Source organism: Ambystoma mexicanum, chromosome 1q (assembly GCF_040938575.1).
Source record: "Ambystoma mexicanum isolate Mex_15411 chromosome 1q, UKY_AmexF1_1, whole genome shotgun sequence".
NCBI lineage: Eukaryota > Metazoa > Chordata > Amphibia > Caudata > Ambystomatidae > Ambystoma > Ambystoma mexicanum.
The window spans coordinates 938,346,963-938,363,171 of NC_090922.1; the positions used below are offsets into that span (position 1 = coordinate 938,346,963).

The following is a 16,209-nucleotide window of genomic DNA, read 5'->3' on the forward strand; positions in this document are numbered from 1 at the left end:
ACCAAGTTAAAGGCCTGAGCGCAGCAAGGGCATTTAACAAGATCTTCAGGGCCCATTACCCCCACTACAGCCTGAAGGTGTGGTCAATAAAGCTATTACGAACCATGGACAAAAAAGAAAAAGACAAACAATGAGATTCTGTCTGGTGTGGTTGCTGGGAGTAAGTTTCTTACCTCTAACTCCTGTTCTCCAGCATTGGCATCTTTCATAGATTCACATGCGTGAATATTCCCCACCAGGCTGGGAATCCTCGTTTAATTTTTTATTCCCCTTCCCCTAAGCAAAAAAAATAATTTTTGTGGCACTAAAACCCTTGTTATGGGTGCTTTTGGTCCCAACCAATAGGACCTCGAGTAACTGAGACTAGACCCTCCTCTTCCTTTCACATTCTAACCCAGTGGAACCCGAAGTCACTGGGGTGCAATGGACATTTCCCCCCGGATGGGGTGAACCGAGGGCGCAAGTGAAAATGAAAGATACCACTGCTGGAGAACAGGAGTTACAGGTAAGAAACATACTCCTTCTCCAACATTGGATCTTCCATAGATTCACGTGCTGTGAATAGATTACGTAGCAGTACACAGGTATAGGGGGTGTCCAGTGGGAGAAAAAAAACGTTTAGCAGCCTACCTTAACACGTATCCGAGGATAATCCTGTTAGGAAGAATTCTCTGTTTAGGCTGAATTTCCTAACCTAGTGAGTCCCCCAGCAGCTTTGCTGGATGTTTGGGGTTTATTTTTTTCTCCTGCCAAGAGTGAGACTCTTTTACCCTCACTCTTGGGCATGATTTGAGTGTGTTTCTTTGACTCTAGATGTGTTTAATGGGCTATGGGGTCTTTTACTCCATAGGGCTTCATGTGTTTTGTGATGTGTGTTACACAGCACCCTTAGTGCAGTAACACAGGGGTGTCATAGTGACTCCCCAGTATAGACTCCATACCCTGGGACTGACTACTGTCTCCCAGGGCATGTAAAGTCACCATTGACTTTACTAGTCTTGAATTCTGAACAGAACCAGTACAAACCATCATATTGTAGACGTACTGGCTGGGGCAATTAGATTGCCCCGGGGTCTGTTAGTCGAGGGGGCACGTCTCCGTCCCCCCTGATCGAGTTTTGGCTGGTGGCAGTGGATACTACTTTTTATATTCAACCGCACATATTTCTCTATGGGATTTTCCCATTGTTCGAGGCTACTATCTTTATTTAATTACGAGAGCCTCGAACATACCACCGGTTTATTTAATTATTATTAATTCTCTGGTTGGTATTTTTTTGCCAAAACTCAGTTCTAAAATGGCGTTTGTGTTCTCTTCTGTGACTCCAAACCACGTCGAGCCCTTTGTTCCACTTTTTGGCGGGCTTCTCCACAGAAGCCCTCCAAAGTGGTGCCACTCTGTCTGGGGTACTTAGGAGGGGTGGAGGGGAATTTAGGCACCCTGGACTGAGTTGCCTAGGCAACTCAAGTCGCACTCCGTCCTGATTGGCCCAAGTGGTGAGCCGGCCGGCTCAACACTTAGCATGTTTGAGTGACAGCTAGGCTGAGTGAATGGGGGATTTCTGCATAAAAGCAGGGCTTTGGGGACTGGAACTCCAGAAGTCGCCACAGGACCTAAGAATCCGAAAAGGGAGAAGCTGAGCCGACCTGCCACGGCGACACCACCGATGGAGCCCTGCTGGACCGTCTCACCACTTTTCCCAACGACAGAGGAGATCTCCCGCCGGAGAGTCTTCTTCCTTTGACTGGTGGGGATAACCAGTTTCACTGTCTTTTCGCCTTCCCGACGTACCTCGTGGCCGCCTTGCCTGTGCCAAGCACCCTGGCAACCGGAATACCACGTTTTACCACGACCGTGAATTAAAGGGTAATACCTTTAACCGGAAAACTCCGTGGCTGGTTTCTTCCCTGGCAGTGCAACGACCTTCATCTTTCCTCCAAGTCGAGATCTTCTCTTCCCCTGGACGACGACGAAACTTGCAACCGCTGCCAGGGACAACTGCCACCGCTGGAGGATCCTTCCCACTTAAGGTACCGTGTCCCGCCTGCCTTCTCTTGCCACCGACTGTACGCGGTAGATTTAGCCCCCGGCTTTCGAACCTGGGTTAGCCTGGGACACCCTGGCTTAACTTTTCTGAGCCTCTCTAAACTCTTTTCGACCTCTCTGCCAGACTTTCAACGCCTAGTGTAACTGTGTGATCTTGGGCGCATTTGTGCTCTGCTCTCTCTAAGAGTGGGCCCAGCCTATGGACTTTGGCTCACAAGTGACTTTTGCTCTTCTGCCTTGCTAATAGTGTTCCTAAAGCTTAGAGTGGTGTACCTTCCCATATTCTGTCTTTTTCCCTCCCTTCTTCATGAACTTGTTGGAGTGCCATCTATAGTTAAGCACTCACCTCTGTATGAAAACAAGTGGTGTTAACTAAGAAGTATCTGATAAGGAACAAGGGCTGTATATATTATAATAGTAACTGTGTGTAGAGTGTTTTACGATTAGAGTGCTGGAGTGTTTCAAACAATGTGTTTTTAAATAATTATATGCTTTGATACCAAAGCTCTGGTCAGTGTTTGCTTGTATTGTTGTATCTGAGTGCCTATTGTGTATACTTTGCATACTGCCTAACTCTTCTTGAGGGAAGTCGGACTGCTCAGCCACAGCTACCAGGTAAATCTGGGTGGTACAGACTGCTACCAAGTGGGTTTACTGCTAACACCTGTAGTCCTAAATCTTTTGCAGTGTTCCCAAAGGGAACTGCACAGGTTTTTGCCTAACAAATACCTTACTGGAAAAGGCGTTGCAGGACTGCCCTTCCTGTTCGCACTTCCTCAGCATGTTGTTTCTCCAGGCAGTAGTGCCTTGTGAATGAATGTATGCTGAAGGAAAAGAGGGGTTTGTCTCAACAGGAAAATCTATATAGTATAACAGTGGGATGAGTCACTGTAGATTCTCTCAAAAAAATGGGGAGGAGGGGGAAACTATATACTGTGTTAATGATTTACACCTGGTGTAATGTCCTCCTATTGGGTCTCTGACAAAAGAGCTATAACACACTGCATTGAGTCCTTGGCACTTGTGTAGGTTTCACATTTATTATTTGTGATAAATAAACTTATTGCAACAAATTCTATACATACATATTAATACAAAAAACTCATAAAAAGACCTAAAGCAAGTCAGGAAGAGTCAGGAAGTTTAGAAATTAGAAATATAAGAATGAAAGTAAGGAAAGTCAAAACAGTAAGAACTAGCGGTCAAAGCAAATTATTAGCAAAAAACAGTTTGTATGGCGTGGTTGTCCCATTTAGTTTGACAACATATTTTGATCATAACCTAGTCTGTAGACAACATAAGGTCTCTTGTTGAATCTATCAAGAGGCACAGCTACACCCTACTGGTGAGGTTCAACCAGACCGAAACACATGTCTGGGGTTGCTGTTGGTACTCTTGTTCAGAAGAGAATTGCCTAGCATTTCGGTGCTGGACTGCCCCAGGGCAGGACAAAGACTGATATGTTTGGGATATTTCTTCTCTGTGAAAGATAGTGAGCTAAAGACTCTGGGTAAGGCTCTTGTAACCAGGACTCATGTCTGGCAGAGAGTCTCCCAGGACCCCCCTTGTTATTTCCATATTTCAAGTAACTTTTGGTCTCACCCTAAGTTACTAGGGGAATCCAGACGTGGACCCCTTGCTCACTATTCTTAGAGAGGCACAGCTACACCCTACTGATGAGGTTCAACCAGACCGAAACATGTGTCTGGGGTTGCTGTTGGTACTCTTGGTCAGAGGATAATTGCCTAGCATTTCGGTGCTGGACTGCCCCAGGGCAGGACAAAGACTGATATGTTTGGGATATTTTTTCTCTGTGAAAGATAGTGAGCTAAAGACTCTGGGTAAGGCTCTTGTAACCAGGACTCATGTCTGGCAGAGAGTCTCCCAGGACCTCCCCTTGTTATTTGCATAGCTTGTATAACCTGCTGTAAAGTGATCATGGTAAACTTTTGCCATTTTATGAACTTGCTTAACATTCTGAGGTCTAGAATGGGCCTCCACTTTCCGTCCGGTTTGCAGACGTCAAAGCATCAGGAGTACACTCCCTTTCTCTGTTGATGTTTGGGGACCTTTTCTACAGCTCTTTTCTGTAGCATGAGCTGGTCTTCTTGCAGGAAGTTGGCCTTGTGCGCCTGCGGGTTTGGTGGTATGGGAGGGGGTGCTCACTTGAACTCTTAACAAGTGCCCGTAGTGGACCACATTGATCAGTCACTTGTCCATTGCTATAGCGTCCGAGACCACAGGGAATCTGGAGATTCTCCCCCAGTGCGCCGTGTGTTGAGGTTTACCCACCATCCCCTTTTGGGATCTGGATGGTTGTTTGCAGCAATGGGTCTGGCAGAAGTCCTTTGACTTTTAATACCCCAGGTACACCCTGTTGCATCCCTTTGGTTAATATGTTGAACCTCTAGAAAACTGTTGCCCCTTGTTGGAGAAGGCTGTGATGTTGTGCCGGATGCTCCCTATAACTGACGAAAATTGCATCAGTTTTGCAGGGATGCTAGAGACCTGACCGTGTCGGTGTCTGTTTTTATTGTCTTGAGGGCCTTGCTGATTTTAGGACTAATAGTTCCTCCCCATCGCATGGCATATCTATGACCTTGTGTTGGACATCTGGCCGGAAGTCCGAATAGCGGAGACAGGCCTGCCTTCTTAGGACCACTCTGATTGCCACTTACTTACACCCGGTCTCTGCCAGGTCCACTGCCATGGTGATCCCTATGTTGGGAGGCATCTTCACCTTCTTTGAGTATTGCCTATGCCGCCTTACGCTTTTCCTCTGGGAGATGGTCTAGGATTGGTGCAAGTTTATGCCACATTTCTCTGTCGTACCTAGCTATGATGGCTAGGGAGTTAGCTGCTTTCACTGTTGTGGCTCCAACGGCTAATACTTTCTTCCCAAAGGCGTCTTGTTTACGAGTTTCATTATCTGGAGGGATAGCGCATTTTTGATTGTCTGACTTTGTCTTCCGGCCTGCCCCTGCCGATAACACTGACTAGGGTGATGGTTGAGAAGAGAGGCATTTCGGGGCATTGCCCGGAGGGTTATACTTTTTATCTAAGCAGCCTTGGACTGGCAGGATTGTGAATGGTTGCTTCTTTACTTTTACCCCCCTCCTGCCATACGTGGTCAAGGATTGTGATCGAAACCACTAAGACTATCTTCCTCCTTTTGCACATTTGGTTGAAAAAAAGCATTCTTTGTCTTCCTCCGAAGGGAGGAGACCAAACTCCTTGCAAGCCTTCACAACAGTGGATTGGAACCCTGTGATGTCATGGGAGGGGGATAGGCAACGGTTTCGCAGATTCCGTTTCCTGCGGACATTACTGGGGGGATCCGTATCCCGTCTTGGTGTGGTTGAAAACAACATAGTGTCCTGGGGCTGGTCTGTATCTGTACCAGTTAGCTCTCCTTCCTCCAACACAGATTGAGTCAGTGTATGGGTCCTCTTGTGGGATGGAAAAAGTGGCACAGGAGAATTGCTTCTGTTTCAACGGATTGGTCGTAGCCTCAGACGGTGGAGGCAATGGAGAGGTGGATCATGGTTGTAAGCGCCTTGACCTTGTCCCTGAAGTGAACCTATCCCTGAAAGGCGAGGACCATGACGACATTTCATCGGATGCTGGCTTGGGTCTGGGAGGAGGCTCTTGCAGGAGGGGCAGCAGGGCTGGAGCTCCTGGCCTTGCAAGTGATGCGTCAAGCTGGTTGAGGACCCTTTGTAGGGCTAAAAGAACCTGGATAGATAGCAGGGCCTGCAAATTAGAAAGCATTGCCCTTATGTCCCCTTCTTGGAACTGTATGTGTTGGTAGGAGTGCTGTCCAGATGGACACGGGACCTCCTCCTGCTGTGGTTGGTGTGGTGGGGAACTTCCCCTGTTGTGGGAATCCCCTTGCTGAATATGCCTCCTCGGTGTAGATGGTTTGGCTGAAATTCCGTCCCGCCATATGACCGACTGTTCCGAGTCTGATTGTGGTGTTGTATCACAAAATTGGAATCCACCTGATGATGCAAGATGTCCTCTGGCATGATCTCAGTGTATTTAATTGGGGACACCTGGGTGACCTGCGGTTGAGAAGTTTTCTCCAAGACCATTGGTTGCCACTCCTCTGGAGGTTGTTGCTGTTGATCCTCCATCGCCAGAGCTGCCAAAGGCAATGCCATTGGCTGGGCCGTCGTCATGGTGGTTGTTGACAGTCTCCTTGCTCCTTTTCTGTGCTGGGGTTGTGTCTGCCAGAGCCTCATGAGCACCCTTTTTCATCGACGCATGTTTTCGATCAACAGGCTTGTTTCCTCCGTTGCTGAGCCTAATTTTTGTCAGCAGGACTTATGGATTTTAGCCGTGGACAAGCTAGACTATTAAGATGACGTCGAAGAGGTGGACTTGGGTGTTGGGGAAGGTTTATGGTGCACTGGCGAAGACGGGCTAGATTTCTGAGAAGTCGTTGACGAGGCGGCTTTATGCTTGGAGGATGGATCCGCCCTAGTCGGGCTTGATTTTTGACCCGCATCATCGACGTTACAGTTTTATGCTTTGAGGATGGGTCACTGCTGCTCTTAAATTGTCTTTTGTGATGCCGCCGACGAGGCAGTTTTAGTAGTGGACGGGTGCAGAGCCTGGTGCTTGGCTGACCTCTGCTCCCCGTCATGGATGTTTATGCACCCTTTTCACCTCACTATCTTCTTTAGCGCTGTGTTTATACAGCTTCCAAGCAGCTATCGACGAGACCTTAGTCCCCAACCTTGATGTATGATGTTCTGTTTCCGTCGTCGACGACGACCTTGCTGGTGATGGTTGGTCTTTTGCTGGCAATGCCAGGCCACCTCAACCTCCCAGTTTCTCCCCAGCCGACGGCTCGTTGCAGTGGGTTATTTTATGCTTCTTCCCTGGCCGCTCCTTCCACCGGGCCCTCTCGTTCGACAGCAGGCGTTTCTCTGCAGAAATGGCCATGCTTTTGGTCGACTCAATGTCGGAGGGGTACTCTGGGATAATTCACCTCGTTTAACCAGCATATAAGCTGTCTGTGTCTATCCTTGAGGATCTTGAAGCCAAGACCTCTGCAGATAGTGCAGCCCTCCACAGTGTGATGGGGGTAGAGACAGTAAGAGTGTTTGTCTCCTTCATAAATGTTCTTAAGGGCACAAGTGGCACAGGGTCTAAAAGAGGGGTCTCCTTTTGCCCTCCATCCCCTTAGACTGTGGGGCACGAGTCCCCAGCCTGAAATTCGATTTAATTTTAAATGGAGGAAATGGCAGGGGCAGCTCACAGGTTCGGATTGGAGCATAAAACTGTCTCTGGCACCAATGAAAAAGTGACCCACAGTTGCAAATGGCAATTCATGCCTTTAGTGACAGACTGTTTAGCACCCAAGGGGGTGTCTAATGAGGGGGTGTCTAATTTTAAAAAGTAAGCAATAATGGTCAAAACTACTAGCTGCATAGTGAAGTAACCCATCAAACTGGGCCACATTGGCCAGAAAAGTGGCCCATTTAGACCAATACTGGCCCACACTAGCATTTTGCATTTTTGATTTCCGGCATCGTCCTATAGGTCAGTCGGAGCCTGACGGCTCATCCATAATGGCCGATGGGGTGTCGACCTAGTGGCCCCCACAACCACTATGGGGGAGCCGAGAAGCCAGCCCAGTGAAACACTGAGGACTCCATCAGCTGCTTTTTCCAGCTCCTGGGCTGGCTGAACTGTCAAAGGGAAACAGTTCCCCAGCCGCACAGGATTACTGAGCCATGCAAAGATGGGGGCGTTTTGCTTCGCAAGCCTTGTATAGCTCATTGGAAATGCTGACTGGGGAACTGCATGGCTGTATGTGAGGGGGTGCTTGTTATAAAAATGCCTTTGTTGCACAATCACCCTACTCACCTGCCAAATTTAGCTCTCCTTCTGAGGCGCTATGGAGCCCAGGGGACAGTGATGGTATTTATTTTACTGGATATCAGATGTCCAGTCAAAAATACCATGCCCCCCCCCCTCCCAGCGCCTTGCATACACACAAAATATTCCCGGGGGGAAAACTCCCCAAACCCTTCTTGATTAGTTTGGGCTCCCTCGCTACGCTTGGTCGCTATTGCATAGCTGGGGGAAATATGTGTGCCCCTCGACTTAAAAAACTTCACCAGTCACCACTGGTCCTGGGATTGTGCAGGGAGCAGGGTGGGGGAGCCCAGGGACTATGGTGGGAGCAGGATGGGGAGATCCCTGGGTCTGTGGTGGGGTGAGCGCAGGGACTGGGTAGGAGTGGGATGAAGGAGCCCAGAGACTATACTGGAGTAGGGTGTAGTGACGGCATGCAATAGTTCATAGCCATTTTGACTTACTGCCCATTTGGCATTTTTGTGGGGGGCAAAGTTTGAAGACCACTGTCTCTTTCTGAAATAGGGGTAAATTAGTTTGTCTTGAAAATAACTTTTTATGTTGTTCTGTTGAAGAAATAGGTTGTTTTTACTAACAGTGGGGAGTCAGCTGAACATGTGATTAGAACATTAGTCTACAGTTACTCGAGGTCCCAGTAGTTGGGACCAAAAGCACCCATAACAAGGGTGTTAATGTACAAAACTTAGTTTCTTCTTGCCTAAGGCAAGGGGAATCAAGAATTTAGTGAGTATTCCCAGCCCGATGACAGGGAATATTTACAGCATGTGCGTTGATGAAAAATCCAATGCTGGAGAATGGCTAGTTCCCAGCAATCACAAGGAGGTAGGGGAAAGGGTTAGAAAAAGACAATAGGAGGGGGATGGGCATTCCCAATCCTAACCAGGTAAGTAGTAAAGCTGATGATATTATGCGTGCCAAGGCCGAGTCAGTCAGATTTAGCCCGGGTAAGGAGGAGAGCCACACTGACTGCATGGCATGAAGCAGCACTCCCGTGAAGAGGGAAAGCCAGTGAGAGCCATGGCCGCATAACTGCCAACAAGGTGCTCCCATGTTGAGAGGGAGCGCCGCATTGAGAGCCATGCAGCATAGTTCTCCCTCATCACTGGAGAGCCATGCCAAGAGCCATACGATACTAGCTGCATGGCTGTCAGCGCTGCATTCCTGTCATGAGGGAGTGCAGCACAGAGCCATGCTATCAGCGCAGCGAGCCTGTGAGAATGGCAAGGCCTTCACCCATTGGCTAATCTCAAGGGTATTTGGATTTTCCTCTGAAGGCCATACCGGCTAGTATAGCCCAGAAAACGGCTGATATGTATCACTCACTCTTGACATAATAGCTCCAGATTACCAGAGATAGCTCCTGCTTACTGGGTGATGCCAGATACCCAGGAGCTAATTATAACTCCTGCTAAAACAGAATTCCTTGAGAAAACCTAAAAGACCCATAAACCACTTTCCAAAATTCACGTAAAAAAGTTTTTTCTGAATAAAATGGAGAAAAGGGGTTCCCCTCTGGAAGCAGCAGGGTCTGCTAGGCCCATGTTTACACTAGTCACACCAACAGTGCATTTATTTTTATTTAATTTGATGTTACATAGGAGAATACATTGTGGTAGACAGGTGGGAGAGCCTATGGTTATAACCTTGACAGAATCTGGATGGTTGGAGCTAGCAAAAAGAATGCAATGGAAACAAGGGAAAGATAGCGGATTGTCTGACTATTTTTCCAAATAAAAACATAATGACAGCTCCTATAGTGGTTATGAAAATCCCCAAAAGCGAGTTAAGTGTATAAAGAGGAACTTGTTATGTATCCAAGTAAAACAAAAGTGTTGCATTTAATTCATAAATGACATTAGTAAAAATGCAAAGTAGAGCTGTAGTTTCATAAAACAAAGAATCATTACCTTTCTCTGGTAAATGGCAATCCAGTCCGTAGTAGCAAACCACTTGTGGTTCTTGATGTCATTGACGCCATTCTTGAGATTTCCATATCTCTTTGTCAAGTCTACTTGTAAAAGATTCCTTAGGAGGTCTTTTAGGTCTGAACTGAAGTGAGATGGAAACCGTACCTATAAACGAACAACCACAAATGATTTATCCCATAGTGCTAACAGCCTAAATAAATAATCAGGAAGTCGTACAACTAGGTCTCCCTACAATGACAAAGATGCGCTGCCTAGGATATCTTTCAGAAAGGTCTTCCACTGGGTGTTTTCCTGTTTAAAGTAAGTATATCCACAAGCGGGCCCTTTCCCTGACTAATAAGGTTGAGACGCATCTGGGCTTGCTTGTGGTTTCAAGCAGATGGGATGTGGTGTAAGGAACAAGTTACTTACCTGTAACTATTGTTTCTCCAGCATGGGTCTGGCATGGATTCACATGCTCATGAATATTCCCAGTCAAGCTGGGAATCCTGGGTAAAAGAAAAAACAGTTAGTTTCACTTTAAAACTGTATTTCTCCTCTAAACCAATCGCTGTCCGCTGGGTCATACTGCCCCCATCAAATGACAATCCTCTCCCTGAGCCCCGCCTCTGGTCCAGAAGAGCCGCAGAGGGGCTGGAGGGAGGGTTTGCATGTGAATGCATGCCAGACCCATGCTGGAGAACAAGTTACAGTTAAGTAACTTGTTCCTTCTCCAGCATGGGGTCTGGCATGGATTCACATGCTCATGAATAACAAATACATAGCAGTACAACATTACACAACCACGGGAGGTGGCAAGGCTCAACAGAAGCAATTAACTCTTACCACTGAAACAGACCCACCTCAAGCAAAAAGGTTGCATAGCACTGCTTGGCCGACCCTCGACTCCTCCCTGGAATCCCTGTCGATGCAGTAGAACTTGGTGAAGGTGTGCATGGATCTCCACGTAGCAGCCCTGCAGATGTCCAGCCGGGGCACAGCAGACAGGAACGCCGTCATCGCAGCGATCACTCTGGTGGAGTGGGATCTCAGACGGCCGGGCAGCAGTCAGCTGGCAAACCGATGACAGTGCATGATGCAGCCGGAGAACCACCTTGAGATGGAAGCCTTGCACAAAAGCCTTCCCATGGTGCACAGGACCAAAGTTCATAAGGCACGAGCAACATCCAGCGATGCAAGGCTCTTTCAGCCGGCGACAAGGGTTTCGGGAAAAAAGAGGTAACACCAAAGGCTCGTTGAGGTGGAACTCCGACAGAACCTTTGGCATAAAAGAGGGGTGCGTCCGCAGCACTACCCTCGATCGGTGGAAAGTCAGGTATGGTTGCTTGCAGGATAGGGCCTGGATCTCACCCACCCTCCTGTCAGAGGTGATGGCCACAAGGAAAGCCATTGTCCATGAGAGGAACTTGAAGGGGGCTGATGCATAGGCTCGAAGGCCCCCCCACACTCCCAAAGAGCCGCTTCAGAACCACGTTGAGTTCCCATGCCGGGGCAGGAGCCTTCACTGACGGGAAAGATCAAAACGGTCCCTTGAGGAACTCCTGGACGAGTCGATTAGACCACAGTGAAAATCTACCTAGAGACCTGTTGTAGCGGCAGATAGCCGCCAGAAGCATCTTGATAGAAGCGGGTGCCAAGAATTTACGGGGCCATGACCCTCAGCAGGGTAATCTTCTAAGACCGCCACCACGTAGTGAAGCGCTTCCACTTATCACCGTAGCATTTCAAAGTTGACGACGCCCTGGCCTTGGTGAGGACCTCCCAGCAGTCCGCAAGCAACTCGTATCCACCAAACTCTAGGGTTGCAGTTGCCAAGCCCTTAGGTTCAGTGATCCTGGGTTATGATGCATGATTGCGCCTCCTTCCCTGGTTAGAAGATCCGGAACTACCAACAGCTTGAGCGAGGGAGACGCCGACAGACTGAGAAAGTCCATATACCAAATCTGCCTCAGCCACGCCGGGGCGAGGAGTATCATCTTGCACGGACACAGTCCGAGTGTGCTGATGACTGAGCAGGAGAGGGAATGGAGGGAACACGTACAGGAACAGTCCTTCTCACGGAAAGGAGAACATGTCCCCCCAGTCTCACCGGCTAGTGGAACCTGCTGGCAAACTCCTTGCACTTGGAATTCGTCGCCATTGCAAACAGATCTATCTGGGGTCTGCCTCACTCGGCAAACGGGAGGTCCACCTGATCCTGACGAAGCTCCCACATGTGGCAGGAGCGCAGTTCCCTGCTGAGGGAATCTGCGATAGTGTTCTTGACTCAGGCCAGGTGAAGATGGAAGGGGAACATCCCCTGTCCGACAGCCCAGCACCACAAGTCCTGCGCGTCCTTAGAGAGTGACAGGAATCAAGTACCCCCTTGTTTCCTGATGTAACACATGGAGGGTTGAGCAGGCCTCGAGGGCTGGAAGGGTGTAGGAGGATGTGTTGTTCTCCTCTTGGGTGGTGGACTTCCCGACGGGCCTGCCCCTGGCTCCTCCGACGGGCCTGCCCCTGGCTCCTCCGTCGGGCCTGGCTCCGGCTCCTCCGTCGGGGGTAAAGGCAATCTAGTCCTTATTTCAGAGCATAAGGATTGAATTGCCATCAAAATGGCCGCCGAGTTGTCCTGCGGCACTGGCTGCGACGGTTGATCTGGGGTGCCATCATACCCCTCGTTGGGACTCCTCTCGACGGGCTGGTCCTCCTCCATGCCCGCGTCGTGGTTCTCAGGGACTTCGACAAGTTCCTCCTCGGAGGTTGTGTCTGAATCCACGACGGCCACTGCCCCCCCTCTTTCTCCACCGGGGGCTTCATTGGGGTTCTTTCGATGGGCTTCAAAGATGCCTCCCTCAGAGGTGGCAGGGAGACTCTGGCCCCTCAGGCCGCTACCACAGGTGTAACCTCCGCAGGCTGCGCCAGGGTTGCCGCGACCTCCTCGATAGAGGCCTTGGCTGGGTGAATCAAGGCCTTAGTCCCCGACTGCGTGCTTGTGGCCTTCACCTTGGGGGAGGACTCCCCGACTCGCTCCCCATCAGCCGAAATCTTCGAGAGCGACCAGGTGTAACGCTCACCTGACTCCCACGGAGGCGCTGGCCTGGTTCGCGCTGCTCTGACCTCTTCTAAGGTGATGCGCAGGGTTCGGAAGACGGACTGGACCGGGCCCCCAAATCTGGCTTGTCTGGCTCGCAGAAGTATCCTTCTGTAGGCGAAAATAGGGGATTAACTGCCTGCGGGGTAATGCAATCAGCCTCCCACTTTCCCCCTCACCCTCCTCGAAACCCTTCTGTGATTCCTCATAGCGTCTCACCTTAGGGTCTGGAAGGACGAGCTCTCCATCCTGCTTCTGATGCAGGGGCGCGTTGGTATCCAGTTACTTCACTGGATTTTCGGATTGGTGGTTTCTGATGCGGGGGCGCGTAGGTATCCAGTTACTTCACTGGATTTTCGGATTGGTGAGAACCAAACTTGCTTGGCTTCCAGGTAAGTTTTTGATAAGTGGTTCCCCTTGTGTCCATGCATTAATGTTCTAATGCTAGTGTCTTTTTCCCCATAGGGGCCGGGGTACGGAATGCCGGGGAACAGGCACCGAGATGAGAGGTGAAATCCTTGTGGAAATCAGGTAAGTCTTTAATGAGCGTCTTGGTAATGTCTTTTCATTCGCTCATTAACGCTGATGTCTTTTTCCCCTTAGGGGCCGGGGTCCGAAAATGCCTGGATGCGGCGCGGACCCGAAATGAAAAGGGAATGACCCAGCAGGTAAGTCTTAACATGGAGATTTAGCTTCCCTTTTCCCTTCTTTCTCTCACCTTCGTTATTGTCTTTTTCTCCTAGGCGCTGGGGCGCGACTGCGGATCCGGATGGTCGCTGCAGAACATGGAAGCGCCCTGTAAGGTGAGTAGAATGAGGCGCTGCAGCGATCGATGCGATGTGCTTTTAAAAATAAATGTCTTCCTTTTCAGGATCGTCGGCGAAATGTCTCTGGGATGCAGATTTAGCAGGTAAGGCCTTTTCCTTCTTCTGTTCTCTTGTTCCCTTCCTTTGCAGGTGATTCAGGATGCTGGCAGGCGTGGCAGAAGTCAGGATGCAGGAGCAGACACGGTGAGCGTCCAGGTGCTAGATGCAGAACAACGCGAAGCACGTGTGGCAGTCCGGGCGTGGTTTAAATAGCCTTGGAAGAAGTCCCAGGTAAGTATTCTTCCACGGTCCCCACCCAAGTAAAATAGTTCCTTTAATAAAGTAGTCCCTCCTAAGCCTTATTTGGCTTGAGGCTTTATGCAGCATGGTCTGCGTCAGGTAAGTGCACCAAACACCTTCTTTTATGAGCCTGGCGCCAAAGGCGCCAGGACTGATGTCCAATATGAGCCTGGCGCCAAAGGCGCCAGGACAAAGTCCAAAGAGCCCCTATTAGGGGCCGCTGGGTTTTTTCCCGAGGGCATGATGCCTGCTTCCGGGGGTGCTGGGCCTGTCCCGGTGCTCTGGGGGCAGGCATCATGACACCATTGGTCCTGTCCAAGTAGAATTTCAGGGCACGCCTGACATCCCAAGGACGAAGCACAGTGTGCTGCACTGCCTGGATCGGGGGAAAAACGTAGGAAGGACCATTTCCTCGTTCAAGTGGAAAGCAGACAGAACTTTGGGCAGAAATGCCGGGTGTGTCCGCAGGACTACCTTGTCCTTGTGAAAGGTGGTATATGGCTCAGAGGCAAGCAGCACCTGGATTTCGCTGACTCTACGAGCCGAGGTGAGGCCGACTAGTAACTGGTAACCAGCCTGATGTCCACGGACGCCATTGGCTCGAACGGTTTATGCGCCAGGGCACCCAAGACTATGTTGAGGTCCCACCCCGGGTGCAGTTTCTTGCCGGGCGGGTAGAGCCTTGCGAGTCCCGTCAGATGTTTGACGATAGGGTTGGAGGAGGAGAAAATGCCCTCCTCCGAGTTCCTGTAAGCCCCAATGGCTGCGAGGTATGTGCAGCAGGTGTCCACCTGCATGCATGAATGAGCGTGGTGCGCTGAAAAGGAGAGCACGTCGTCCAAGGTGCACGCTAGGGGGTCGATTACTTTGGAGCCTGCCCAGTGGCAGAATCTGGTCCATTTGCTTTTGTACTGGGCCCCGGTAGCTTTGCTCATGGCACCCTGTATGATCTCTAGATTGGCCTGTGAGAGGCTAAGGTGGCGAAGCGTTACCTGCTCAGGTACTATGCTGTGAGGGCTAGTTTCCCTGGCGCAGGGTGGATGAGACTGCCCCCCTGCTGAGCCAGAAGATGTGCTGGGCCTGTCGGGAGGTAAATCGGGGGCACTTCCGAGAGCCTGAGCAACTCCGAAAACCATGGCCTGGGCGGCCACCATGGAGCTATTAGAATGATGAGGAGTTGGTAAAATTACCCTGTGAAATCAGGAGGAGTGGGCGGAAAGGCGTAGGCTTTCATGGCGGTCCACTGGAGGTGACGTGCGTCGCCCAGAGAGCCAACCCTGACCTTGCCAGGATGCAAACCGGGGGCACTTCTTGTTGTGCCAGGTGGCAAAGAGCTCCATCTGGGGGTGACCCCACCAGTTGAAAATCTGAATAACAAGGTGTTTGGCTGCCACTCGTAATTGTCTGCTCCCAGCCTGCTAAGCCTGTCTGCTTCCAGGTTGGACTCCCCCGGGAGGTGGCTGTCGTGAGGTAAATGTCGTTTTCCAGGGCCCACTCCCACATGCTGATCACCAGTCTGCACAGAGGAGGGGATCTGGCGCCTCCCTGCTTGTTGACGTAGTACATGCTGGTCGAGTTGTCTGACTGGATGAGGACAACCCTGCCCCTGAGAAGTGGCAGGAATGCCCTGAGCGACAGCCAGATGGCGTTCAGCTCTAGCCAATGGATGTGGTATTCCTGCTCCTGTCGAGTCCAGGTGCCGTGGACCGAGAGATCGTCCAGGGTGGCTCCCCAGCCCTCGAGCGAGGAATCCGTGGTGATGGTGGTCTGCGGAGAGGGCGGCCGGAAGGGCTTGCCCGTCCGCAGGTTGCAGTCTCTGGACCACCAAGTCAGGACCGGGTGGAGAGATGGAGTAACGTTGATCATCTCGGATTGACAGCCCGCTGCTGGTTCCATGAGGCCACAAAGTGCAGCTGAATCCTCCTCATCCTTAGTCTTGTGTACGGAACAGCTAATAAGAACGCTGCCAGAAGACCCAGGAGATGTTGCTATCACCATACAGAGGTCCCTTCTCTGCTGAGGAAGTGGCCGGTGGCCCTCTCGATGGCTGAGATTTTGTCCTCCGACAGAAATACTTTCTCGGAGCATGTGTCCCAGAGGAGGCCCAAGAATGTCAGCGTCTGAGCAGGCTGCAGCTGTGACTTCTTGAGATTGTGCGAGAAGCCCA

General features: G+C 50.3%; 1 protein-coding gene across 3 annotated transcripts in view; it reads right to left on the reverse strand.

The window, feature by feature from the left end:
• Window positions 1-16,209, reverse strand: part of PRKACB (protein kinase cAMP-activated catalytic subunit beta) — a 1,065,959-nt gene that overhangs the window by 70,204 nt on the left and 979,546 nt on the right. For all 3 annotated transcript variants that reach the window (XM_069641606.1, XM_069641607.1, XM_069641608.1), the window contains exon 9: window positions 9,843-10,007. In XM_069641606.1, the coding sequence (XP_069497707.1) occupies window positions 9,843-10,007 (165 nt within the window). The remainder of the gene's footprint in view (window positions 1-9,842; window positions 10,008-16,209) is intronic.